At 36.6% G+C, this 27,024-nt stretch overlaps 1 protein-coding gene across 4 annotated transcripts in view; it reads left to right on the forward strand.

The window, feature by feature from the left end:
• The window catches only part of SLC13A1 (solute carrier family 13 member 1), a 148,253-nt gene that overhangs the window by 99,947 nt on the left and 21,282 nt on the right, over positions 1-27,024 (forward strand). For 2 of the 4 annotated variants that reach the window (XM_040472094.1, XM_040472098.1), the window contains exons 13-15: positions 1,772-1,933; positions 3,355-3,492; positions 5,515-6,708. In XM_040472094.1, coding sequence (XP_040328028.1) covers positions 1,772-1,933; positions 3,355-3,492; positions 5,515-5,652 — 438 coding nt within the window. In that variant the 3' untranslated portion in view covers positions 5,653-6,708. Of the gene's footprint in view, positions 1-1,771; positions 1,934-3,354; positions 3,493-5,514; positions 6,709-27,024 lie in introns of those variants that run through there. The other 2 variants (XM_040472096.1, XM_040472095.1) reach the window with 2 other exon arrangements.

The following is a 27,024-nucleotide window of genomic DNA, read 5'->3' on the forward strand; positions in this document are numbered from 1 at the left end:
ATAAAGTAGAAGTCTGGGGAGGCCTTTGTCACTTGAAAGTCATTGTAGGGCTGCTGGAAAAAAGCATCTTCTTAAAAAGTCCATGAGAAAGTTTTTACTCTTTGACTGATTAAAAACTCTCATTTCTGGGTCTTATAGTCATATGTGAAACACTTAAAGCTCATAGCTGCTCCATTTCCTTATTCAGCCATCAGAGTAAAAAGGATGATGAGAGAGATGTGTTGTGTCCAGCCTTTTCATTTCTGGAAAGTTAAATTTTTATTTTTCTCAAGGCGAATAACTATCTGCTATCTTCTAAATAGCCTCTAGGTAGATTGTCTTTTGCTTCTTACTTTATTGTCAATTTTTCTGTATGGCATTTGGACACAAAACTTTCGACTTAATAGGTGAAAAATCTCAGAAATTGTCTCAATTCTGAGTGCCACTTATAATGCCTTTTTACATCTAGATTTGGCTTGCCTCATAGACCACTCAAATTTAAATGATAGAAATATAAGGCAAATTCACTTTTTTCCCCTACAATAGTAGAAATAATGAGATCTGGTTTCTCAGAATCAGTAACTTCCGTTATTTTTATTGCTAATTTGAACTGTGAGGGAATCAGAATCGGTAATTCTGACACTGATGTTAACTTTGTTCATGTCTCCTTCCCAGAATATCTGTCCGGATTGGACTCTAGATACTCAAAGTGATTTTAAAAGCATTGGCCAGACCCTAGAATTGCAAAATCCAAGAAAATTAAAAGGTGTGGACTTCCTCTGATACACTAGCCCCTCCCACTGGAAGAATTAGGGAAACCATAGAAGGAGGTCTAGTTTGCTGTGAAAATCCTGGTACATAGAATTAAATTTCTGTGGGATATCCAGAATGACCCTATCCCTGAGTGGGTATGTTGAAGCCATGAATTTCAAAAATATGGCTGTGGAAAAATATGCCCCTAGAAACTGATTTTACAAAGATTTGGAGACAGTTCATTTTTTAAAATTTTGTTCCAAACTGTAATTAGTTTGGCAAATGTCCAGAACTCAATAACTCTCCTGGGTGGGAGCGATGAGAGAGCAGCTAGCTACTAAAGCATTCACCTCTTTGTAATTCGCTCTCTCTTAAAAGCCTGTTAACTTTGTTTTAATATAATCACAGTACACTAAGTGTCACAGGTATGAACAATATTCATATAATCCTAATGGCAAAATTTAAATATTGATTTAATAAAAAGTGTTGATATATGAGTAAAGGAAATGGAGGGCCAGGAAATACATGTATGGTGGATGGTGTAAGAAAGCTGAATCCTTATGTAACGTGTTGGAAAGTCAGTAAAGAAAATCTAAATTAGCAAATTAGGAAAACACATAGTTTAAAAAATAGCTGTAAATAGCTAATATGGGTTGAAAATTGTCTCTGGGGAACCCAATGTAGGAATAGAGAGAGGCAGACCAGAGGGCTTCCATTTTCTTAAAGTCCTGTAGTACCACATGATTTGTCCATATAAATTAGGTAAAATTAAATTTTAATTTAAAAAACGTGAGAAGGCAATTCAAATTTCCTAAAGCATGTTGGTAGTGTTAAAGTAAGAATAATTGAGAACTTCTCCATGTCAGAGCCTCCTAGATCTACCAAACTATGGGAAAATATGAAAGATTAAAGTTATATTTTAGAAACTGTGTTCTTAGGGCAAAGGTTACATTTCATATATTTAAATTGTGTCTGATTAAAATGAATTGTTTACAAATAACATTACAAATTATTATTATTTTCTTTTTTTTTTTTTTAGGAATCAGGACTATCTAAGTGGATAGGAAATAAATTATCTCCTCTAGGTTCATTACCAGTATGGCTAATAATTCTGATATCTTCTTTGCTTGTCACATCTTTAACAGAGGTAGCCAGCAATCCAGCTACCATTACCCTTCTTCTCCCGATATTATCTTCATTGGTGGGTATCTCATTGATCTGCTTTTATACTCATTAAAAGTGTAGTGTTCTACTTTGCTTGTTCTCATATTGTGGTATGGGATCATTTTTGGTGCGAATGATCTCCCTATAAGTAGCTTATAGAGTGGTCTTTATTTGGGTTGATACTTTTTTGGGAGACCTCAACGCAGAACTCTGTTCTACATTCAAGCAGCAAGATCTTAAGAGAAGTACTTACCTTCTTTCTGCCCAGATTTTTCATTTGCAAGGGTCAGCCTGGATCCTTTCCAGCTGTGAGACTTTGGGATTCAGTGTTTCCTGGCAACTTCAGTATTTAGATGTCTAACACTGACACTTCTCCCTCCAGATTATTCCTCAGTTTCCGAGAAGTGGTTCATATAGGTGATTTGCAAGTGAATAAGAAGCTAGGCTTATGCTTCCGGCTTTAAGCTTCAATATCTTAGACATGGTTGTTTCTCTCTATAGCCCAGGGAATAATTTTAAAAGATAAGTAAAAACCAGATTTGCAAGGAGAGAGAGAGGAAACGACAATCTACCTTTTTTCTCCCCACCTAGCTAGCAATTACAAGAAATAGCGTTAAGTAAAATGTTTTCCTTATTGGGACGGCCAAATTTGGTGAGAGGTAGCACTTTAAATTAAGAAGGATTGCCCTTCTGAAATTGTTCTCCTCCAGCTCAAGGCGCATATGATAGCATTCTTAAGCTACTGCTTCAAATTAGAGAAGAAATGTAGGCAGTTTATACTGGCAAAATACCATTTTGGTTTTTCTGTTTTTTACTTCTCAACAGGGCACAGATGAAATGGCACAGTTAGAAAAGTTAGATGATGAATTAAGAATAGGAGTGACTCTTCTTCTGTGAAGATCCCTAAGCAAATTTTAAATTACATATGGCGCAGAGGCAGAAAAGTTAATGGGATAATGAGAAGCTTTGGAGCCAGAGAGACATAAGCCCCTACATAAGCTCTACTGCTTGCCATCTTTGTGTCTGGACTTTAACCTTTCTGGGCCTTAGTTTCTTCATCTGTTATTTGGGGCTATAGTAGCCATCTCATAGGTCATTGGGAAAATTAAGTTATTTTATATAAATACACACACACACACACACACACAGCACCTAGCACACTGGATAAATGATAAATTGCTTCTGTTTTTATTTAGTTCCTGGAATAAATGATACTTTATTTTCTAAATGAACTGAGCTTTAATACTTATGTGGGCATCAATAACCATATAGACAACAACAAGAGGAAGAGACATTTCTGAAAAATACTCTTCAAGCTAGAGTTGCATGTATGTGTACAATTTTATGTCTTTAAGTTTTAACCTGCTTCTGCGAAAGTTTATTATAATAATTTTGCTCATTTTGATGCTTGGTGCCTACCTCAAAATTTCGCTTAGACTCCTTTGTCTTTCCCAACAGGCTGAAGCCATTCAAGTGAACCCTCTTTATATTTTGATACCTTCTACTCTGTGTACTTCATTTGCATTCCTCCTACCAGTAGCAAATCCACCCAATGCTATTGTTTTTTCATACGGCCATCTAAAAGTAATTGACATGGTGAGTGAGCTGTAAGAAAACAATCAGGTCCAATGTCTTGCGTTATCGCTCCTTTTACACACTAATCAACTTCCAGGGAAAGCATGGCTTGAGTTCTGTTTCTGAAGGTGAGTACATGATTGGTCATAGAATTGTTTTCAAGAGTGATACCAGAAGCAAACATGCCATTAGAATTTGCAGTCACAAATACAGATACTGAATGCATCAGTAACACTCTGGAAGAGGGAAAAGAGCATAGACTGTGTTCCACACAAGGGCTTAAACTTACATGTCAAAATCAGAATCCAACTTGACCTAGGCAAAAGGAAGAAATAGGATTAATGAAATTCAGCAGTCACGCCCTGTGGTTTTCTATCACAAACATCTTTGCAACCAACCAACATTCACTTTGAATAACATACTGGGCTCAGTGCCTGCTGATGAAAAGTCGTCTTTCTTGTTGTGATTCTAATAGTGGCATCTGACATGAAAGTGCAAGCAAGTCATAACGGAACATTTAGTGTGGTGTCTACATGTGGTGTTTCTTCCGATCCGATGGGGGCCCCAAAATGTGGGGCAACGATCAGGTGGAAGCCACCTGAAGCAGAACAGAGGAGATAGAAGTTGGCTGAATACACCACAAGAGAACAACGGGCAGGACGGCAGAAGAAAGGCTGTCTGCAAGGAGGCAGTGGATGGGGGGCGTTTTTAAAGGAGGAAGTTGAAGAGGTTTGGCAATATATGAAATTTTCCCTTTTTTGGTAACTGAGCCTGGTTGTAAGTAGCCCATTGGTCATTTAGGGCCTTTGGATATTTGGGGGTGGGTCGCCTGATGGGCCTGTCGGTATTCAGCCAGGTGGTCACCGTGGCCCTTTCTACATTCCCTTGCTCATGGCTGTTTGCCGTGGTAGGCAAGGACTAGCTTGAGAACACTCTAGTCTCCCCCAAATCTCGATCACCATCTTCCAAACCAAACCAAACAGGAATGTAATGAAAGTAACTTCCATTAGTTTACTCTGCAGGTGCACTCCCCAGGTAAGTCCCAGCTCCCTCCTGCCACACACATTGCTGTCCCTACATTCCTGCAATGTAAACATTTTGGAAATGCCTCTATGCAGAAGTCACATAATATTCTTTTGGAAAAGAAAATGTGTAGGACACCATGTAACCAGTGTCCTGTGCACATGAATTTAAACAATAAAAACAGGATTCTGGAATAAGTGAGTGGCTTGCATAGAAAGAAAAGGAGACTTCCTATAATAATCATCACTAGATATCTCCTTTTGCTTTGGGGCTCCATGCTTTAAAACAGAGAATGAGAGGTAAGCAGTCTTTCCCTGTAAAAAGTCAGACAGTAAATATTTGACACTGTGGGCCGTATGCTGTCACAACTACTCAATTCTGCCATTGTATCACGACTGCAGCCAACAACAATATGTGAACAAAGAGTCATAGTTCTAGTACCATAAAACTGTATTTACCAAAACAGGTCATGGGCAGTATTTTGCCATTTGTCTCTGTTTTAATGGATAGAAAACAACTTTGAAATTTTTAGTAGCTACTAGGATGATGACACAAGAGCCAGAAAAATGGGCACTCTAAGAAAGACGGATAGAAGTGGCATTTTATTAAATCTCAATAGGAGAATACTAAAGGCTAAACTAATAATGGTATTGAGTGAACATGAAGGATCCAGTTATCATATCATGACCCGAACCTTACCCACTGAAAGACGACCTCAAAACTCAAATTCTGATTTAACATGAAATGGCACTTTTTTAAAGGGATTTTTTTCTTGAGTTAGTTGATTCCAGTATATTCCTAAGAGGAACCTCTCAGCATCTCCAACTAAATGTCATGTAGCTGGGGACGGATTCTCCTTTGACATGAATGGAAGAATTCATTGTTTTATGAAATGACAACAATTTACACACATCATTTAGGGCGCATGTAAATCTGGCATATACTTTCTGCTACCGTGTTCTAACTCTCCTGTAGGTTTTCTTTTGGGGAGACTGACATTTATGCTCTTTCCTGTTCAAGGTTAAAGCTGGACTTGGTGTTAATATCGTGGGTGTCGCTGTGGTGATGCTTGGCATGTCCACCTGGATTGTGACTCTGTTTGACCTGTCTACTTACCCTTCTTGGGCTCCTCCAATTAGTAATGCGACCATGCCATGACGAGCATGAACATTATAACTATCCTGTGGTGAGTTTTGAGAGCTGTTGAGAATTCACTGCAGATTTGGCTTTGGGAAATTGATGACACATTGAAATTAGTCCTGATGTAGCTTTTGTGGTTCCAGTAAACGCTCAAAACCTGCTGGCATAACCCAGAGTTCACACCAAAGAGCATCTCCGTGCCTTTATCAAGAAGCTCACAGCTGAGATTTTGCTCATAGACCCTATGCATCCTGCTTCAACGTAAGAGTAATTTATAACATGACCTTCAAAGAGATTAGGTGATTTATTTCATTTTATAGTTTTGGTTTGGTGTAACATTTCGAACATCAATTTAGTATTTCAGAAACTTCCCATAAAGCTAGAAATAGGAAATAAAACATACCAGTTAGTTAGGTACTTGGATAAATCATTTCTGTAGTGTTGCTGAAGGGAATTTGTTGAAAAACCAAAGCAGTGGTCATCTGCTGGTGCAGAAGAAAGGTTTAATTTAAATGAAATCTGCACTCTATCATTTTAAAAAATACCAGATTATTTTTGACGTATACATATGATATGAAAATTGAAATTGAACTGGTAGTTTCAAAATTATAGTTGAATCCACTAAACAACAGAAATCTCATAGATAAGGATTAATGTCTACTTGACCTTATGGTTGGATTAATATAATTCATACCTTTATATCTCAGTGCACTAAGAAATGCATTTTGTAGAGCTGTGAATAATGCTTGCTATGATTTGCACTGTTAGCACAGTGTAGGTATAAAAGAAAGCTAAACACTATAAAACTATTAACACATTTATGTATATGTATAACAGTTTTGTTTATATGTTTATCTTATAAATACATAAATACAAAATATAAATATAAATCAGAAATACATAATGTCATATGTAAAAAGAAGATTCAGAAATCTAAATGAATTATCACTATAGAGATAGAAAAAAGTAACATAACTCCATTATTTTCAACAGTGAGGCAAAATATCAGATGAAAAATAAGAATAAAAAAGTAAAACTGTTGACATATTTACAAAATAAAAATTATTAAATTAACTATTGAACAATAATTTTATTATTACTAAATAGTTAATAATTTAATAATTATTAAATTAATAGTTATTAAGTTATTCATGGGCAAAAAAAAAAGAAAAAAAAGAAGGGGTGTCTGAGTGGCTCAGTTGGTTAAGCATCTGACTCTTGATTTCAGCTCAGGGCAGGATCTAAGTTTGTGGGTTTGAGAGCCCCATGTCAGGTACTATGCTGGTGGTGAAGCCTGCTTGGGATTCTCTCTCTCTCTCTCTCTCTCTCTCTCTCTCTGCCCTCACTCATGCTTGCTCTCTCTCTCTCTCTCTCTCAAAAATAAACTTTAAAGCAGAAAAGGAAAGGAAAGGAAAGAAAAAAAGAAAGAGAAGAGAAGAAAAAAGAAATCTGAACATCCAAACAAAAATAGAAAGAGAATAGTCTCCTAGCACTCAGGATGTGAAAAAGAATAAGGTCTATTGACATTTCCTAAATTCGACTACAGGGGAAAAAACGACAATGAAAAACAAAATAATGTGCACAGTTAGGAAAGGATGGAGAAGTTAAAACATAACAATTCTCATGCTAAAAATAAAGTGGAAGACAGGTTAAGAAAATACTTTTGGTATTTTTAATCTTGATAGAAGTCATCAGCCCTCATTTGGTTTTTATGCAAATGATGGTACTTATAAGGTTGTTCTTGAAAATTAAATATAGCAAAAAGTACTTTTTAAAAAGGAAGACATTCCTTTAAAAATGATATATTATAGATTGTCTATGTTCATTGTCTATTAGTCAATGCAAAATTTATCATTTTTTTAAAAATTTGTCCATTTAAGCCTTACAATATATTGCTGCTTTATGTATGTCTTCTAAGTTCCCCCTATTCACTTATTTTTTTCCCTATCATATGTTATACTTTTACTTATGATCAATAGAATCTATTACTTTTTGGCTTTTTTTCTAGTCATTCAATTTATCACTGCTGAATTATATTATGTGATGAATACATTTTAATTATGAAAAAATGAAATGACTTTTCAAATTAGAATGAAGAAGTTTTCCCTTCAAAAAAATAATACAAACATTTCAGCTTGATTCATTTTAATGAATTGCTTCCACAGCTGCCAGCTGAGTACAAGAAAAATAATACTTAGTCAAAATTTGTTTAAGTGAGCCATACTGTTCTCTTGCTCCACCTTTATGTTTAGTTGACATATCAAAAATGACTTAACTCATCCATTTCACATTTGTCCCATTTACATCAAAGTTCTCAAGCTATTTTAGTTTGAAAGTTGTATACTGTCTTTGGAAGTTTCCAAAAGGCAATCTAAACAGATGATCAAACAAATCTGTGTCCTCCCACTCCATGGTAGAGAGTGTTTTTGTTATTATCCTGATCCTTTCTTAAAGGTTAACTAGAAATCTTTGTCACTTTAAGTCCCAGTATCTTCCTCAGGATTGGCTCTTGTCTAGATAATAGTAGCAATTTCACTAAGTGCCTATTTACTGTCTGTTCATGCAAGTGTTTGGAGGCCCCACTGGCGTATGTGTGTGTCTTTCACTCACTTCAGCTGCCTCTGTACATGTCAGCATCTCTAGAATTCAGACTTCCTTCCCTTCAAATGTCTGCACTCTTTCCACCTCACTTGGTCAACACGGCTTTGTTCTCTCCTTTCAGCTTGGGAGGTAGGGAAGTATGCTTTTAACCAATGAGAGTCATCAACCCTGTTATCAAAAATTGATAATATAATATCCTGGTACCTTGGAAGTTTCTTGACATGTATACTACATAGTATAATACATAAAAGATTTATTATTTGATACATTATTATATCTCCGCCATGGCTAAATATTTGATAAAGATTGGGGCGCCTGGGTGATTCAGTCATTTAGGCGTCCAACTTCGATTCAGGTCACGATCTCACAGTTGATGGGGTCAAGCCCTGCATCGGGCTGTGTGCTGACAGCTCAGAGCCTGAAGTCTGCTTCAGATTCTCTGTCTTCCTCTCTCTCTCTGCCCCTCCCCTGCTTGTGCTGTCTCACTCTTTCTCAAAAATAGATAAGTATTAAAGTTTTTTAAGCAAAAGAAGAAATGAAGCACTTTATTTTTTTAATGTTTATTTATTTTGAGAGAGAGACACACACAGAGCATGAGTTGGGGAGGGGCAGAGAAAGAGGGAGACACAGAATCTGAAGCAGGTTACAGGCTCTAAACTGTCAGCACAGAACCTGATGTGGGACTCAAACCCAAGAATAGTAGGATCATGACCTGAGCCAAAGTCTGATGCTCAACCGACTGAGCCATCCAGGCGCCCCAGAAGCACTTTAATCAAAGTAAAAATTATGGGGCACCTGGGTGACTCAGTTGGTTAAGCCTCCAACTCTTGATTTCAGCTCAGGTCATAATGTCACTGTCGTGGGATCGAGCCCCATGTTGGGCTCCGTGTTGGGCATGGACCCTGCTTAAGATTCTCTCTCTCCCTCTTCCTCTGCTCTTCCCCTGCTCACATGCATTCTATCTCTCTCTCTCTCTCTCTCTCTCTCTCTCTCTCTCTCTCTCTCAAAAAAAAAGGGGTGGGGGTAAAAAGTTATTAGGTAAGTTTTCAGGATGCAGATATCAAAAACACAGGTCCCCAGACTGTGTTTGTAAAAGCAAGACCAGACTAGACCAAGAGTAAACAGTAAAACAGTGTAGAAATAAAGCAGCAATCAATGGGTTTTTCCAAATATGGGGATCATCATTTGCCTAAGAAGAAAAAGACTCAGGGTTTAAAAAAGAAATAAAGGAGGTTTTCTTACTTATAGTATAGTGGTATAGATACTGGGGGTGTTTTTAGGGGGAGTAGATTTTAAGCCAAATAATAAAAAATATTGTATAACATATATTCCTATGCCAGCAAGAAAATAATGGAAGTCCTCAAGAGAAAGATGATTGAGCACCAGCAAGCACCCAGAGACTTAACCAAGGACTGACAGTGGCAACTGTTAATCCCTAGACATCTCAAAATTTTCTTTTAATGGGTAGATACACAGGAAGCAAGGGATGGGTGACAAAGCCAGGACTCAAGCAAGTGTAGGTTGAATGGAAAACTACATTGAGTGAGGATCTCAAAGGGCTGTATTCTCAGAGCAAATGTGAACTGGGGGAAAAAAGCCCATCCTATAGAGGAAAACATCAAAGGAACCTTCATGTTTTGGCCTATGCACTAGGTAGAAGAGTAAAATCTCCCTTGAGAATTCGTAACTGTGCAGGTTAGGGGCCTAAACTCTCAATACCAGTGTGTATTGGAAAAAAACCTTAATCTGAAACTTTATCTTAAAACAATCCCGGGTTGGTAGTATGCCCACGTATCTGGCAAAAGGAAGGAGCACCCTCTTCAGCCTGGGGCTCAGAGAATTACTAAGGTGAAATCTCTGTGAGAGATTATAATCAAAACTTGTAAATTCTGCCAAGACGCAAAACATACTGTGCAAGAGCCTGAATAATCCAAAGGACAAAGACAATAGATACTCTACTTCTCAAACACAGAATATAAAATGAGGAAGTATAATGTTTGACAATATAAAAGAGGGTATGAGAAATATAATAATTGTGGTAGGCAGAATTCTAAAAATGTCCTCCTAAATTTTCTGTCTTCTGGTTATTCAATCAAACACTAATCTAGGTATTGAGATGAAGGGGGTTTGCAGATATAATTAAGTTTATTCATCAGCTAGCCTTAAAATATGGAGATTATCCTCGATTATCCAGATGGGTCTAATGTGATCATATGAGATTTTAAAACCAAAAGAGGAATACAGAAGAGTCAAGGGGGTGAGATGAGACAATGGGAAGTCAGAGAGATTGAAAGCATTATAAGGCCTAACTCATTATCGGTGGTTTTTGAAGATGAAAGGGGTTATAAGCCAGGAATGCAGAAGACTCTAGAAGCCGAGAATGACCCCTGGTTGAAACCCAACAAGAAAACAGAGGCCTCAGTCCTACAGATTCATGGAACTGAATTCTGCCAATCCTAAGCCTAGAAGTTGATTCTCCTCAAGAAACTCCAATAAGGAACACAGCCTGGAAGATGCCTTGATCTTAATCCTATGAGACTTGTTTTGGACAAGTCTGTTAATCTACAGAATTTTAGGATAATAATGACTCTTGTTTTAAGCCAGTAAATTTGTGGTAGTTTTTATGACAACAATAGAAATCAAATAAAATAAGGAATGAGAGACTGTAAAAAGTGACCAGATAGATCTGAAAAAGTATCAAATATAAATTTTAGACATGAAAACTATAAGTTAAGTTAAAAACTTAAATGAATGGGTTAAATAGCACATTTTACAAACCAGTAAAGTGTGTGAACTTGACAACACATTCCCAAAAAAATTAATTAGAATGCAACACAGAGATAGACAAAAGGAGCCCTGAAATGGAAGTAGAGAAAAATACAAGCTAGAATGCCAAATTATAACATATGTTTAATTAGAATTCCAAGAGTAGATTTAAAAAATGAAGGAGACACAATCACTGAATACAATGAGTGACAGTTTTCCAATACTATAAAATAAATGAATCCAGGTTTTCAAGAAGCATAATGAATCCAAAGCAGGACTTAGGGGGGGAGAAACAATAAATCTACACTCACCTACCTGATTGTGAATAGTTGAACAACCAAGAGAAAGACAAGATCTTAATAGAAGACTAAGGCTTAGACTAAGGCTACTTTCTCAAAAACAATTAGAAACAGTGAAGTATCTTCAAGTGCTAAAACAAAGAATTGGATATCTAGAAAATCTATGTTTTAAGAATAAAAGAAGGGACACCTGGGTGGCTCAGCCAGTTGAGCACCCAACTCTTGATTTCGGCTCAGGTCATGATTCCAGGGTTGTGGGATCTGCATTGGGCTCTGCGCTGAGTGGAGCTTACTTAAGATTCTCTCTCTCTCTCTCTCTCTCTCTCTCTCCCTCCCTCCCTCCCTCCCTCCCTCAGCCCCTCTCCCCCATTCATGCTCTCTCTGTCTCCAAAATATAAATTAAAATAAAATTTCAAAAAAGAAAACTAAAGAATTTTCAAACTAACAAAAACTAAGACAGTTTGCCACTAACCAAAGCTCCAAAATTACTTCTATTGGTCATATCAAAAGAAAAAGAATTCAAGGAAGAAGATAATGTGACACAATAAAAAATGGTGAATAATCAAACTGATAAATATATGGGTTTGAAAAACCAAGTAGAATTAAAATACTAGAAGAGCAAAATGTACAGTTCCAAGGAGACAAAATAGTCTATTTTGCTCTCAAGCCCCATTTTCTTGGCAGTAGGACACTTAATCTAACTAAATCAAAGCCAAATTCACCATTTCATTGTTTTAATGGATTTCAGAGTTTAATTTAGTCAAACTTAGTTTTTGTGTTTTCGATCCTCTCTCTTATTTCCTTCAGCTTACAGTTTTTATCCAAGTTTTGTGGACCGTACATGTGAAACTCTCACTGAGTGACTATAATGTATCTAGTCTTTGTGATTAGACTGGCTTCCACCAAGATGCACAGTCCTCGGAAGGGTACAGTTCTCATTGGTTTTATCATTCACTTCTGATTGAAAGATGTACTCACGCGACTCACATCATCCCTGAAGTCAACATCTCCTCATTGTAACCACAGGCTCTATTGATCCACCGCTTGAAGGGCTTTCAGGACTTTGGATGCTCTCTGCATCTCTCTGGGGTCCTGGCAGTCTGAGGAGGAAAGTGTGTCTAAGCCCCACCTGTACCACACTCCTTCCCATTAGTCTGCTTTCCTGCTGGACTGCATGTTAAGTGCAAGGGAGAGAGAGCCTGAAGCTCACATCTTATACCCAGAAGAGTCAGTATATTCATTCATTCATTCATTCATTAAATAAGTCATTAATTAATTATTTATTAAAAATAATGGATGCAACCTTATAGCCACAGAACAGAGCACATCAGCCTAGCTCAAATGGAGACCAAAACCATTGTTTGTCTTAAGAAGTGTTTATGAGCATAGGATCTGGAGCCTGATTGCCAGCACTGAATCCCTGCTCTCCACTCACGATTCCGTCTTCAGATGTGTTAGTAACCTCTGTATGCTGCAATTTCCTCATCTGAAAATGGGAAGGCAGAAGGATATTTTCATGGAGTTACAAGGATTAAATGAGTTAATTACACAGAGAACACTTACAACAGTAACTGGCCATAGTAAAAGCTCAGTATGAGATAGTATTCCTTCTCAATGTTGTATCATTTTTATTCCTCACCACAGCACACAGAAGTAATTGCACTCATAAAATCACTAGACTTGGTCAGACTCCTTCTTCAGGAGGCTCTTAGCCAAGATCTCATTGAAACCTTAGGATTTAAGTTAGAAAGGTTACTCCTAGTTCATAACACCTAAGCAGAGATTTCCAGAGAATCTTCTAATATTTACCCAATAAGTTGAGAGAGAACACTGGAGGTGAAACAGTGACCAAAGTATGTATTTTTTTAATGGACCTCAATTTATAGAATTCAGTGCACAAAGACTCTATAAGGAAATTTAGACACCATAGACAGTACTGTAAGCCAAGTTGAATAACTTACTGAAATAATGTGGCATTATGTTCATATCGAATGAGCCTCTCACTCCATTAAATGATTCTCATCATTAGTTTTCACTTCAGGGATTTTCAAATAGTTCAAAACTCCCCATGTTGCCAATGCTCCCTGGAGCATTGTCTGCAGGGTTGTTGATGAATCCTGACAGCTGTAGTTCTGTGCACCTGCTGAGCTGAGCCTACCCTCTGACCTCCCCGCAGCAGCACGTCTACCGCTGGGCCACTGAGTCAGATACTATGCCTTTGTGGTTATTGTTCTGTATAAAGTACGCCCTGAAGATTACCAAAATATCAGAAATGTCACGCAGCCTCCTCCTTCATTCCAAGATTTGTGTGCTCTTGAATCCATGTGAAATAGCCAGCATTTCCATTATTTTTCCTTATTTATTCTAATTGCTTCATTCTGCCCTTTTTTGTTTCTTTTTTGTTTTTTGTTTCTTGATGCATTTTTTTTTTAAGCAAACGTGGTTTAGATTCCTCAGAAAAGTCAGATACTATGTTTGTTAGAATCTCAGAATAGCGATCTCTTAACAGTGCTTCTACACAAAAAAATTACAAATAGATCACTTTGCACATCTACTCCAGATTCAATTATGGCCTATGGATCAATTTGCAAATAGAGCTTGAAAATTACATACCTTATATTTCATACAACGGCTTTCAAATTCCATGTCATCCTGATAGAAAGTAGGGGAAGTTTTGGTGGCGCAGTTTAGGAAAGAAAGATGTTCTGAAAACAGGAAATTTGATTTATTTTAACACGACTGCCGTGAAATCGGCTTCTACTTTGAAGAAAGACTTCAATTCCTCAAACAATTTTGTATGTGTTAGATGCTGGACTTCCAGACTAGCTTCCAGAGTCCTTCCTTTCCTAGCACTTCTTGATGGAGTTGAGGGACTTTTACCACCTTAGACAATTAAAATATGCTGTGTACCAGAAACAAACATTTTTGAGACTAGAACAAGAACCCAATGAACTCTAGTCATAATGGATAAATGAACTGAGGAAGAATTGACATTTTAAAAATTTTGAGTCTCCTGACCCATGAACACACTGCATTTCTCTATTTATTTAGGTATTCTTTAATTTCCCTGAGCAATGTTATATAGTTTTCAATGTACAGTTTGTTCATCTTTAAACACATTTAACCCTAAGTGTTGCTATTGTAAGTGTTCTTATATTTTAGCTTCAATTTCTGGTTGATAGTTGCCATGATTTAGAAATGCCATACATTTTTATAAATTGATTTTGTACCTGCACCGTTGCTAAGCTTACTTAGTATTTCTAGTTCGGTTTTGGAGTGGGTTGGGGGGGGGTTCTTATTGTTGTTATTTTGGTAAATTTCATAAAATTGTCTACATGATATCTTCTGTGAATAAAATCAGCAGTATTTCACCCTTTCCAATCTGATTACTTTTATTTCCCATTTTATCTTAAAATATCTTTGTTTTTTCTTCTCCTAGTATCATTTTTTTTAACCATTAATTATGAATGTGTGCTGTTGAATTTTCAGAGCCTTTTTAATAAGATTGAGGGAACTCTTCTCCTGCTAGTTTGCTGAGAGTTTTTTTTTGTTTTTTGTTTTTTTTTTAATTAGGAATGGATGTTGGGATTTGTCAAATGCTTTTGCTGCACCTTTGGAGCTTATATTCTAGTTTTATTTTGCAGTCTTTTAATATGCTAAATTACACTGAATTAGACAAACTTTGAACATGATATTTTGTATTTTATATATTGTTAGATTTTGTTTACCAAAATTTTGTTAAGAATTTTTGCACCAGTGTTCAGGATGGACATTGGTCTGTAGCTTCCTTACTTTGTTGTTTTTGTTGTTGTATTAGGATAATGCTTGCCTAAGAGAATGAGTTAGGAAGCATTTTCTTCTCTTCAATTGTCTGGAAGAGTTGTAGAATTTAAATTATTGTAAATTTATTGAGATTCTTTATGAAAGAATATTGTTTATCTTGAGAAATATTCTGCCTTGGAAAGGGTATGTATTCTGCTGTTGTTGAGCAGAGACTTGTAAAGTGTCAATTGGGGCAACTTTGTTGATACTTTTTTCAATTATTCTATATTCTTACCGATTTTTTTTCCTACTTGTTCTGCCAATATATATCAAGAGAGGAATTTTGAAATCTTTGCCTATAATTGTAGAGTTGTCAATTACTTGCATTTTGACCTGCTTTTGCTCTATGTTTTTCAAAATTCTACTTTTTGGTTGGTGTGTAAACATAAGGTTGCTATGTACTCTATGCCTTTATCACTGTATAATGCTCTTTTTACCAATGTTGATATTCTTCACTCTGAAATATATGGGTATTAATGTAAGTATACTTTTTAAATTAGTTTTAGCATAGGTTATCTTTTTCCAGTCCTTTATTTGTAACTAGCTTGTGTCTTTATATTTAAGGTGAGTTTCTTATAGGAAATATGATTGAATCTTGTTTTCTTATGTATTAATCAAATATGACTGACTCTGCTATTTAAGTATTTAGGTCTTTTGTATTTATGTTACATTTTGTATAATTGCATTTAAATCCACCATTTTGCTATTTTTTCCTATTTTATTTGTTCCGTGCTTTGTTTCCCTCTTGTACTGCCCTCCTTTGGATTATTGACTTTTTTATGACTTAATTTTATTTCATTCCTTGACTTATTTATTGTAATATTTCTAGTTTCTTGAAGATTCACAGTATACATCGTTAACTATCACAATTTACATAATATATTACTGCTTTATGTGTAATATTCTTTTTTTTAATTTTATTTTTACTTTTTAAAATTTACATCCAAATTAGTTAGCATATAGTGCAACAATGATTTCAGGAGTAGATTCCTTAGTGCCCCTTACCCATTTAGCCCATCCCCCCTCTTGTCACCCTCAGTTTGTTCTCCATATTTATGAGTCTCTTCTGTTTTGTCCCCTTCTCTGTTTTTATATTATTTTTTGTTTCCCTTCCCTTATGTTCATCTGTTCTGTATCTTAAAGTCCTCATATGAGTGAATTGATATGATTTTTGTCTTTCTCTGACTGACTAATTTCACTTAGCATAACACCCTCCAGTTCCATCCACGTAGTTGCAAATGGCAAGATTTCATTCTTTTTGATTGCCGAGTAATACTCCTTCGTATCTATATACCACTTCTTCTTTATCCATTCATCCATTGATGGAAATTTGGGCTCTTTCCATACTTTGGCTATTGTTGACAGTGCTGATATAAACATGGGGATGCATGTGTCCCTTCAAAACAGCACACCTGTATCCCGTGGGTAAATGCCTAGTAGTGCCATTGCTGGGTCGTAGGGTAGTTCTATTTTTAGATTTTTGAGGAACCTCCATACTGTTTTCCAGAGTTGCTGCACCAGCTTGCATTGCCACCAACAGTGCAAAAGAGATCCTCTCTCTCCACATCCTCGCCGACATCAGTTGTTGCCTGAGTTGTTAATGTTAGCCATTCTGACAGGTGTAATGTGGTATCTCATTGTGGTTTTGATTTGTATTTCCCTGATAATGAGTGATGTTGAGCATTTCTTCATGTGTCGGTTGGCCATCTGGATGTCTTCCTTGGAGAAGTGTCTATTCATGTCTTTCGCCCATTTCTTCACTGGATTATTTGTTTTTTGGGTGTTGAGTTTGATAAGTTCTTTATAGACTTTGGATACTAACCCTTTATCTGATATGCCATTTGCAAATATCTTCTCCCAATCTGTCGGTTGCCTTTTAGTTTTGCTGATTGTTTCTTCACTGTGCAGAAGCTTTTTATTTTGATGAGGTCCCAGTAATTCATTTTTGCTTTTATTTCCCTTGCCTCCGGAGACGTGTTGAGTAAGAAGTTGCTGCAGGCAACATCAAAGAGGTTTTTGCCTGCTTTCTCCCCGAGGATTTTGATGGCTTCCTGTCTTACATTGAGGTCTTTCATCCATTTTGAGTTTATTTTTGTGTATGGTGTAAGAAAGTGGTCCAGGTTCATTCTTCTGTATATCGCTGTCCAGTTTTGCCAGCACCACTTGCTGAAGAGACTGTCTTTATTCCATTGGATATTCTTTCCTGCTTTGTCAAAGATTAGTTGGCCATACATTTGTGGGTCCATTTCTAGGTTCTCTATTCTGTTCCATTGATCTGAGTGTCTGTTCTTGTGCCAGTACCATACTGTCTTGATGATTACAGTTTTGTAGTATAGCTTGAAGTCTGGGATTGTGATGCATCCTCCTTTGGTTTTCTTTTTCAAGATTGCCTTGGCTATTTGGGTCTCTTCTGGTTCCATACAAATTTTAGGATTATTTGTTCTAGCTCTGTGAAGAATGCTGATGTTACTTTGATAGGGATTGCATTGAATATGTAGATTGCTTAGGGTAGTATTGACATTTTAACAATATTTGTTCTTCCTATCCAGGAGCATGGAATCTTTTTCCATTTTTTTTTGTGTCTTCTTCAATTTCTTTCATAAGCTTTCTATAGTTTTCAGTGTATAGATTTTTCACCTCTTTGGTTAGATTTATTCCTAGGTATTTTATGGTTTTTGGTGCAACTGTAATGGGATCGATTCCTTAATTTCTCCCTCTGTTGCTTCATTGTTGGTGTATAGGAATGCAACCGATTTCTTTGCATTGATTTTATATCCTGCAACTTTGCTGAATTCATGAATCAATTCTAGCAGTTTTTTGCTGGAATGTTTTGGGTTTTCCATATAATGTATCATGTCATCTGCAAAGAGTGAATGTTTGACCTCCTCCTGGCCGATTTGGATGCCTTTTATTTCTTTGTGTTGTCTGATTGCAGAGGCTAAGACTTCCAATACTATGTTGAATAACAGTGGTGAGAGTGGACATCCCTGTCTTGTTCCTGACCTTAGGGGGAAAGCTCTCAGTTTTTCCCCATTGAGGATGATATTAGCATTAGGTCTTTCATATATGGCTTTTAGGATCTCGAGATATGCTCCTTCTCTCCCTACTTTCTTGAGGGTTTTTATCAAGAAAGAATGCTGTATTTTGTCCAATGCTTTCTCTGCATCTGTTGAGAGGATCATATGGTTCTTGTCCTTCCTTTTATTGATGTGATGAATCACATTAATTGTTTTGTGGATATTGAACCAGCCCTGCATCCTAGGTATAAATCCCACTTGGTCATGGTGAATAATTTTTTTTTTAATGTATTGTTGGATCTGGTTGGCTAATATCTTGTTGAGGATTTTTGCATCCATGCTCATCAGGGAATTTAGTCTATAATTCTCCTTTTTAGTGGGATCTCTGACTGGTTTTGGAATCAAGGTAATGCTGGCTTCATAGAAAGAGTTTGGAAGTTTTCCTTCCATTTCTATTTTTTGGAACAATTTCAAGAGAATAGGTTCTAACTCTTCCTTAAAGGTTTGGTAGAATTCCCCTGGAAAGCCATCTGTCCCTGGACTCTTGTTTTTTGGGAGATTTTTGATTACTAATTCGATTTCCTTACTGGTTATGGGTCTGTTCAAATTTTCTATTTCTTCCTGTTTCAGTTTTGGTAGTGTATATGTTTCTAGGAGTTTGTCCATTTCTTCCAGATTACCCATTTTATTGGCATATACTTGCTCATAATATTCTCTTATTATTGTTTTCATTTCATTCTGAACACAACAGAATCTCTCCTCTTTCATTCTTGATTTTATTTATTTGGGTCCTTTCCTTTATCTTCTTGGTCAGACTGGCTAGTGGTTTATCAATTTTGTTAATTCTTTTTTTTTTTTTTTCTACGTTTTATTTTTATTTTGGGGACAGAGAGAGACAGAGCATGAACGGGGGAAGGGCAGAGAGAGAGAGGGAGACACAGAATCGGAAACAGGCCCCAGGCTCTGAGCCATCAGCCCAGAGCCCGACGCGGGGCTCGAACCCACGGACCGCGAGATCGTGACCTGGCTGAAGTCGGACGCTTAACCAACTGCGCCACCCAGGCGCCCCTCAATTTTGTTAATTCTTTCAAAGAACCAGTTTCTGGTTTCATTGACCTGTTCTACTGTGTTTTTGGTTTTGATAGCATTAATTTCTGCTCTAATCTTTATTATTTCCTGTCTTCTGCTGGTTTTGGGTTTTATTTGTTGTTCTTTTTCCAGCTCCTTAAGGCAGAAGGTTAGGTTGTGTATCTGAGATCTTTCTTCCTTCTTTAAGAAGGCCTGGATGGCTATATAGTTCCCTCTTATGACTGCTTTGCTGCATCCTAGAGGTTTTCAGTTGTGTTATCACTTTCATTGACTTCCATATACTTTTTAATTTCCTCTTTAACTGCACAGTTAGCCCATTCATTCTTTAGTAGGATGTTATTCAGTCACCAGGTATTTGTTACTTTTCCAAATTTTTTCTTGTGGTTGATTTTGAGTTTCATAGCATTGTGGTCTGAAAATATGCATGGTATGATCTCGATGTTTTTATACTTAGGGCTGATTTGTGGTCTGTTCTGGAGAATGTTCCATGTGCACTGGAGAAGAATGTATATTCTGCTGCTTTAGGATGAAATGTTCTGAATATATCTGTTAAGTCCATCTGGTCCAGTGTGTCATTCAAAGCCATTGTTTCCTTGTTGGTTTTTTGATTAGATGATCTGTCCATTGCTGTGAGTGTGGTGTTGAAGTCTCCTACTATTATGGTATTACTAGCGATGAGTTTCTTTTTTTTTTTTTTTTTTAATTTTTAACGTTTATTTATTTTTGAGACAGAGACAGCATGAACGGGGGAGGGTCAGAAAGAGGGAGACACAGAATCTGAAACAGGCTCCAGGCTCTGAGCCGTCAGCACAGAGCCCGATGCGGGGCTCGAACTCACGGACTGCGAGATCATGACCTGAGCCAAAGTCAGCCGCTTAACCGACTGAGCCACCCAGGCGCCCCTCGATGAGTTTCTTTACATTTGTGATTAATTGATTTATATATTTGGGTGTTTCCACATTTGGCGCATAAATGTTTACAATTTTTAGGTCTTCTTGGTCTATAGACTCCTTGATTATGATATAATGCCCTTCTGCGTCTCTTGATACAGTCTTTGTTTTAAAGTCTAGATTGTCTGATATAAGTATGGCTACTCTGGCTTCCTTTTGTTGACCATTAGCATGATAGATGGTTCTCCATCCCCTTATTTTCAATCTGAAGGTGTCTTTAGGTCTAAAGTGGGTCTCTTGTAAACAGCATATAGATGGATCTTGTTTTCTTATCCATACTGTTACCCTATGTCTTTTGATTGGAGCATTGAGTCCATTGACGTTTAGAGTGAGTACTGAAAGTACTGAAAGATGATGCTTGTAGAGTTGGAGTTTCTGGTGGTGTTCTCTGGTCCTTTCTAATCTTTTGTTGCTTTTGGTTTGTATTTATATATATATATATATATATATATATATATATATATATATATATTTTTTTTTATTTTTTTTTTATTTTTTTTTTTTTTTTCATCTTTTCTCCCCTCTGAAAATCCCCCTTAACATTTCTTGCAGGACTGGTTTAGTGGTCGCAAACTCCTTTATTTTTTGTTTGTCTGGGAAACTTTTTTCTCTCCTTGTATTTTGAATGACAGCCTTGCTGGATAAAGAATTCTTGGCTACATATTTTTCTGATTCAGCACACTGAATATGTCCTGCCACTCCTTTCTGACCTGCCAATTTTCTGTGGATAGGTCTGCTGCAAGCCTGATCTGTCTTCCCTTGTAGGTTAGCAACTTTTTTTCCCTTACTGCTTTCATGATTCTTTCCTTGCCTGAGTAGTTTGTGAATTTGACTATGATATGCCTTGTTGATGGTTGGTTTTTGTTGAATCTAATGAGGGTCCTCTGTGCTTCCTGGATTTTGATGTCTCTGTCTTTCCCCAGGGTAGGAAAGTTTTCTGCTATGATTTGCTCACATACCCCTTCTACCCCTATTTCTCTCTCTTCCTCTTCTGGGACCCCTATGATTCTGATGTTGTTCCTTTTTAATGAGTCACTGATTTCTCTAATTCTTAAATCATGCTCTTTTGCCTTAATCTCCCTCTTTTTTCCTGTTCATTATTCTCTATAAGTGTGTCCTCTATATCGCTGATTCTCTGTTCTGCCTCATCCATCCTTGCTGCCGCTGCATCCATCCGTGATTGCAGCTCAGTTATAGCATTTTTAATCTCATTCTGGCTATTCTTTACTTCTTTTTATCTCTGCTGAAAGGGATTCTAATCTATTTTCGACTCCAGCTAGTATTCTTATTATCGTGATTCTAAATTCTGGTTCAGACATCTTGCTTGTATCTGTGTTGGTTAAATCCCTGGCTGTCGTTTTTTGTGCTCTTTCTTTTGGAGTGAATTCCTTCGTTTTGTCATTTTGAAGGGAGAAAAGGAATTAATGAGGTAGAAAAATTGAAATAAAAAAATTAAAATTAAAAAAATTAAAATTAAAAATTAAAAACATGCACAAAAATCAAATAGATAATGCTAGATCCTAGGTGAGTTTTGGTCTGTGTGTTGAAAGTGGTTTGACAGATTAGAGAAAGAAAAAAACAAAAGGGGGGGGAAGGAAAAAAAAAAGGGAAATCGTTTGAGAATTTGAAAAAATGAATACACTGAAGTAGACTAAAATGAGATGATGGGGGTAAAATAGAATTTGAAAAAATATACACAAAGGTAAAGAATGTGGTAGAAAAAAGTTAAATAAGAGTATTTTTAATAAAAATTAAAAATAAATATGAATTTTTTCATTTTCTATATTTAAGAAAAAAGAAAATAAAGGAAAAAGAAAAAAGATTAAAAAAGAAAAAAGAAATCGTTTGAAAATTTGTAAAAGTGAATACACTGTAGTAGACTAAAATAAAATAATGGAAGTAAAATAGAATTTGAAAAAATTTACGTAAAAGCAAAAACATATGGTAATAAAAATTAAATAAAAATAATTTTAACAGAAATTGAAAGTAAAAATGAAGTTTTCTCTCTCTGCATTCAAGAAAAAGAAAATAAATGAAAAAGATAAAAAAAGAAAAATAAAGAAAAAAAGGAAATTGAAAATTTGAAAAGGTGAGTACACTGAAGTAGACTAAAATAAAATGATGGAAGTAAAGTAGAATTTGAAAAAAATTACACAAAAGTAAAGAATATAGTAATAAAAATTAAAGATATATTTAATAAAAATTGAAAATAAAAATGAAGTTTTTCTCTCTCTGTATTCAAAAAAAAGAATTGTAAAAGAGAAAAAGGAAAAAGAAAAAAAAAGAAAGAAAAAAAATTGAATAGATGAACCTGTGAACAGACTGAAGTAGGACTGAAATTGCTTTGTTTTCCCCTAGAAGTCAGTCTATGTAGCTCTTTATAGTCCATAAGCTGGTGGTGAGGCTTGTGTTCTTGAAGAGCGAAGTTGGCCCAGTTGGGCGGGGCTCAGTGTAACAGCTCCACTCTCCACTAGATGGCACTGCTAGCCTACTGGGGTGGATTGTTGCCATGTGTGTAGGTGCATACGTGCATGTGCAGGAGCGGTGAAAATGGTGCCATCCAGCTACCCAGTCTGTTCTCCCAGATCAGCAATTGCACACCCATCCTCTGTCTTTAGCTCTCGTCCACTTTCTGCTTTTTCTCTCTCCGTGACTGGGCCCCAGGCAGTACCTCTCTCCCAAGTTTTGTCTCAGATGTGGCTGTTTTCCCTGGCCCCTTACTTCCAAAGAACTGCGGCTTTGACCCATTCCAACCCTCTGCAGTTGGGTCTTACCGAGCAATGGCCGAATGAGCAATGGCCAAATGTCGGCTGCACCCAGGAACGCCCGCTGGACCCTATTGTTGCTGGTGCCCTGAGACTGCGGCCAGATGCTGGACCGCCCCAGAAAAAGTTCTCGAGACAACATAGCAGCAGCATTTCAGGGATTATGGAAAATCCCACCACACATGTGGCACCAGGCTTCACCCTTAATGACCTTCCCCAGCACCAGCGAATATGGCCGCCTTCCGGCTCTGCCGGGACTGGGTGGCTTCAACAGTCTCTACCAACTGTCCTTCCAGCAGTGGAATCACTTTTCCCCATGTGGCCCAAGAACCTCCTGGACCCCACTCTGTTCCTGGGGATTCGCCCTTCCCAGGTATCAAGCACCGCCAGGTATCGAGCTGCAGAGTTGCAGCCTTTGTGCTCCCCTTGTTTACAGTCTTAATGGAATTTAAGCCCTCTCCTTTCTCCTTTCTCCCTTTTTGGTTTAGACTCTGCAGCTGTTTCCAGTTTTTCCCCTTTCTCTCCAGCTGCTTTTGGGGAGGGGTGATTTTCCCGTATTCTACCCCCACACAGTCTCCATCCTCTCTCTGCCCACAAAAGCGGTTCTCTACCTTTCGCAGCTTCTCGCTCCCCATGTTCAGCTCTCTGCGCCGCATACCTGCTGAATTCTGTGGTCCAGGTTGTGCAGATTGTTGTGTTAATCCTCCAATCAGTTTTCTAGGTGTGTAGGATGGTTTAGTGTTGGTCTGGCTGTATTTCATGGACACAAGACACACAAAAAGCTTCCATGCTGTTCTGCCATCTTGGCTCCTCCCTTTATGTGTAATATTCTTAACAGAATTTATACCTATAGCCTCCCCTTACCACCTTGTGTATTGTTGTCATACATTTTATTTCTATATAGATCATAAACTAAAAAATGAATTGCTATTTTTTATCTAAACAGTTAACTTTTGAAAATAACAAAAAATATTTGATTTTTTTCCACATTTTTCATTTCTTTTATATAAGCTTGCTATTTTGATTTCTACCTGGTATAATTTTTATTCTTTAAGCTTTTTTAAATCTGGAAAAAAATCTAATTTACCTTTATTTTGGAAAGATATTTTCACTGGGAATAGAATTTTAAGTTGATAGTATTTTTCTCTTAGAAAATTAATGATGTTCCATAGTCTTCTGGTTTATATTCTTTTTGATAAGAATTCCTAACTTTTAATTCCTAACTTTGTTCTTCCATATGTAATGTGTATGTTTTTTCTTCTGGCTACTTTTAAGATTTTTCTTTATTACTGATTTTGTACAATTTTATTATAAGGTACCTTGGTGTAATTTTCTTTATTTCTATGTGTTCAGGTTTCATTACCCTTCAAAGTATTTATAATCAGATGTTTGCTTTTATCAAATTTTGGTGTAATTTTCTTTGTTTCTATGTGTTCAGGTTTCATCAGGCTTCAGTGTATTTATAAAAGTTTTTTTTTTAATCAAATCTGGAAAACCTTCATCCATTTTTCCTTAAAATATTCTCTCTATGCCTCCTTTTATTTCAGGGACTACAATTACACACATATTTGGTCACTTGATATTGTCCCAAAGTACACTGAATCTCTGTTTTTGTTTTCTGTTTTTTCCATCATTTTTTATGTGTGTTTATCATTTTGAATAGTCTCTATTGTTACATCTTTAGTTTTACCAGTTCTTTCTTCTTCATTGTCTAATCTGTTAACTCCATCAAGTACATTTTCCGTCTCAAACATTGTACTTTTCAACTTTAGAAATTTGATTTGGGTCTTTTCTATTTTTCCTGTAATTATTGAGCATACTCATATTTTTCTCTACCTTCTTGAACATATGTAATATAGTTTTAATAACTTTGATGTTCTTATCTACTAATTCTATCACCTATGTCATTTCTGTTTCTATTCCTGTTGCTTGACTTTTCTCTCTTTTAAGAGTCCTATTTTCCTTCTTTTGCTGTCTGGTATTTTTTTTTTTTTCAATTGAGAGCCATATATTGCTTATTTTACTTTGTTTAATACTATACATATACATATATATGACTATATATATTTATTTATTTAAGTTTATTAATTTCTGAGAGAGAGGGAAAGAGAGAGAGAGAGAGAGAGAGAGAGAGAGAGAGAGAGAATCTCAAGCAGCCTCCATGCTATCATGGAGGGCTTGAACTCATGAATCATGACATTTTGGCTTGAGCCAGAACAGAGTCAGATGCTTAACCGACTGAGCCACCCAAGTGCCCTAATACCAGATATATTTTTATTCCTAACATACTTGAGTGTTATTCTGGAGCATAGTTGCATTATTCAGAAATATTTTGATCCTTCTTAGTCTTGCTCTTAAGATTTACTGGGTGAGACCAGGAAAACCTTTAGTAGAGTGACATTTGCCTCATACTGAGGCAATCAATACCTTTTTGAGTATTGTACTGGATGCTCCATTAATTTACCACTCTAGCTCATGGGAACATGAATTATTCCCAGCCCTGTGCTAGTTTTTGGAATTGTCCCATCTAATAATTTGATTAGTTTCTTCTTCACCCTTAGCTAGTTTCCTGAGAGACAGGCATTAATCAGTATTCAGCAGATTAGTGGACAGGATTCCTGGAGATCTCTCTGCACTTGTCAGTGCGTGTTTCTCCTTTCTGATACTCTGCCTGAAAACTACAGCCACCTGTCCTCTTCACACTCCCAGTGCCATCTATTCAACTCAGGTGATCACCAGTATCGGCCTGGATTCCCTTTTTTGAACCTGCTGCCTGGAAACTCTCCCCTTGTTGTAAGTTGGAATAATCATAGTTCTCAACGATTTCTTCTCTCTCAGAGATCATTGTCCTGTATTTCCTGATGTCCAATGTCTGAAAATTGTTGCTTCATATCATTTTTCCTATTTTTAGTTATTTGAGGCAGAGGGTGAATCCTGTTCCTCATGCTGTATCTTGCCAAAAGTGGAAGTATCTAGAAGAGTCAGATGTAATTATAATCTTTTTCTCCTAGTAAGGTTGGAATCAGGACAATTGGAGTTAATTAGATGGTTCTGAAGTCTCCAATTTTAATCACTGGTGTATAATTCAGCTCTTAAATAAGAGAGTAAATACTGTATGAAGAGCCTCTATGGTAGTATTGGGAAGTAGAGAGGGTTGCTTCATGAATGCAATTTGAATTTGTTGAGTTTGAGATTTATTCACCACTTATGAGAGACTTAAGAAGAAATAACTAATGAGCACTTAAATAATCTGAATGTGAAATGGCAAATAGTAGTCAGACCTGCATTTCTAGTTTAAAATTAAAGATGAAGTGTATCTGGAACATACAAAAAATGTGTAAGAACATCCTTTCTGTTGTTTCTTCATCGTCAGTACTATGATAGCTACCTGATATTAATGTCCTATATTGTTTGATATATTTTTAATTATTATTTTAATTCAGAACTGAAGTTTTATGGCCCTATTTGAGAGTATGCTATGACAAATGTAACCCATATGTGTATGTGTGTGTGTATATATATATATATATACACACATATATTTTGCTTATATGTAAAAATAATAAAGGCATATACAGGGATATATATATATGGAGTTTTAAAATCTTGGGAAAATTGTTCAGAGAACAATTCAACCGCAAAGTAAGTTCAACATGAGGAGGCAGGTCTCTGACACAAGCTGTGATATGTGTGGTATGACAGGAATATTTTATCTTCACAGCCATGGGGCTTTTTGGGTAGATCATCTAACAGATGTTAAATGAATAATAAATAATGACAGGTTATTCCGCAGGGTCTGGGAAGTAATTTTTTGCTACAGTCCTTGATATTGCTCTCCATAAACTTTTAATCTCCATCTCAGCTGGGAAAGTAATTGCTTCTGGTCAGAGCTGGGGGTCCACTGGGAGCGAGCAGTCCTCTCCTCAGGGAACCCAGTGGGTTAGTATCCCTAAGTATCCCTAAGATACGCTCTTATCTTCCTCTCCGTACAGAACCTACTCATGGGTCCTCCTTAGAATTTGAACAGGGCCAGAATCCATCATCAGAACTGGAATTTGAATTCTCGCATTACGCCTCTAGT

The sequence above is a fragment of the Herpailurus yagouaroundi genome, unplaced genomic scaffold (genome assembly GCF_014898765.1).
Source record: "Herpailurus yagouaroundi ecotype Mexico unplaced genomic scaffold, PumYag 100, whole genome shotgun sequence".
Lineage (NCBI taxonomy): Eukaryota > Metazoa > Chordata > Mammalia > Carnivora > Felidae > Herpailurus > Herpailurus yagouaroundi.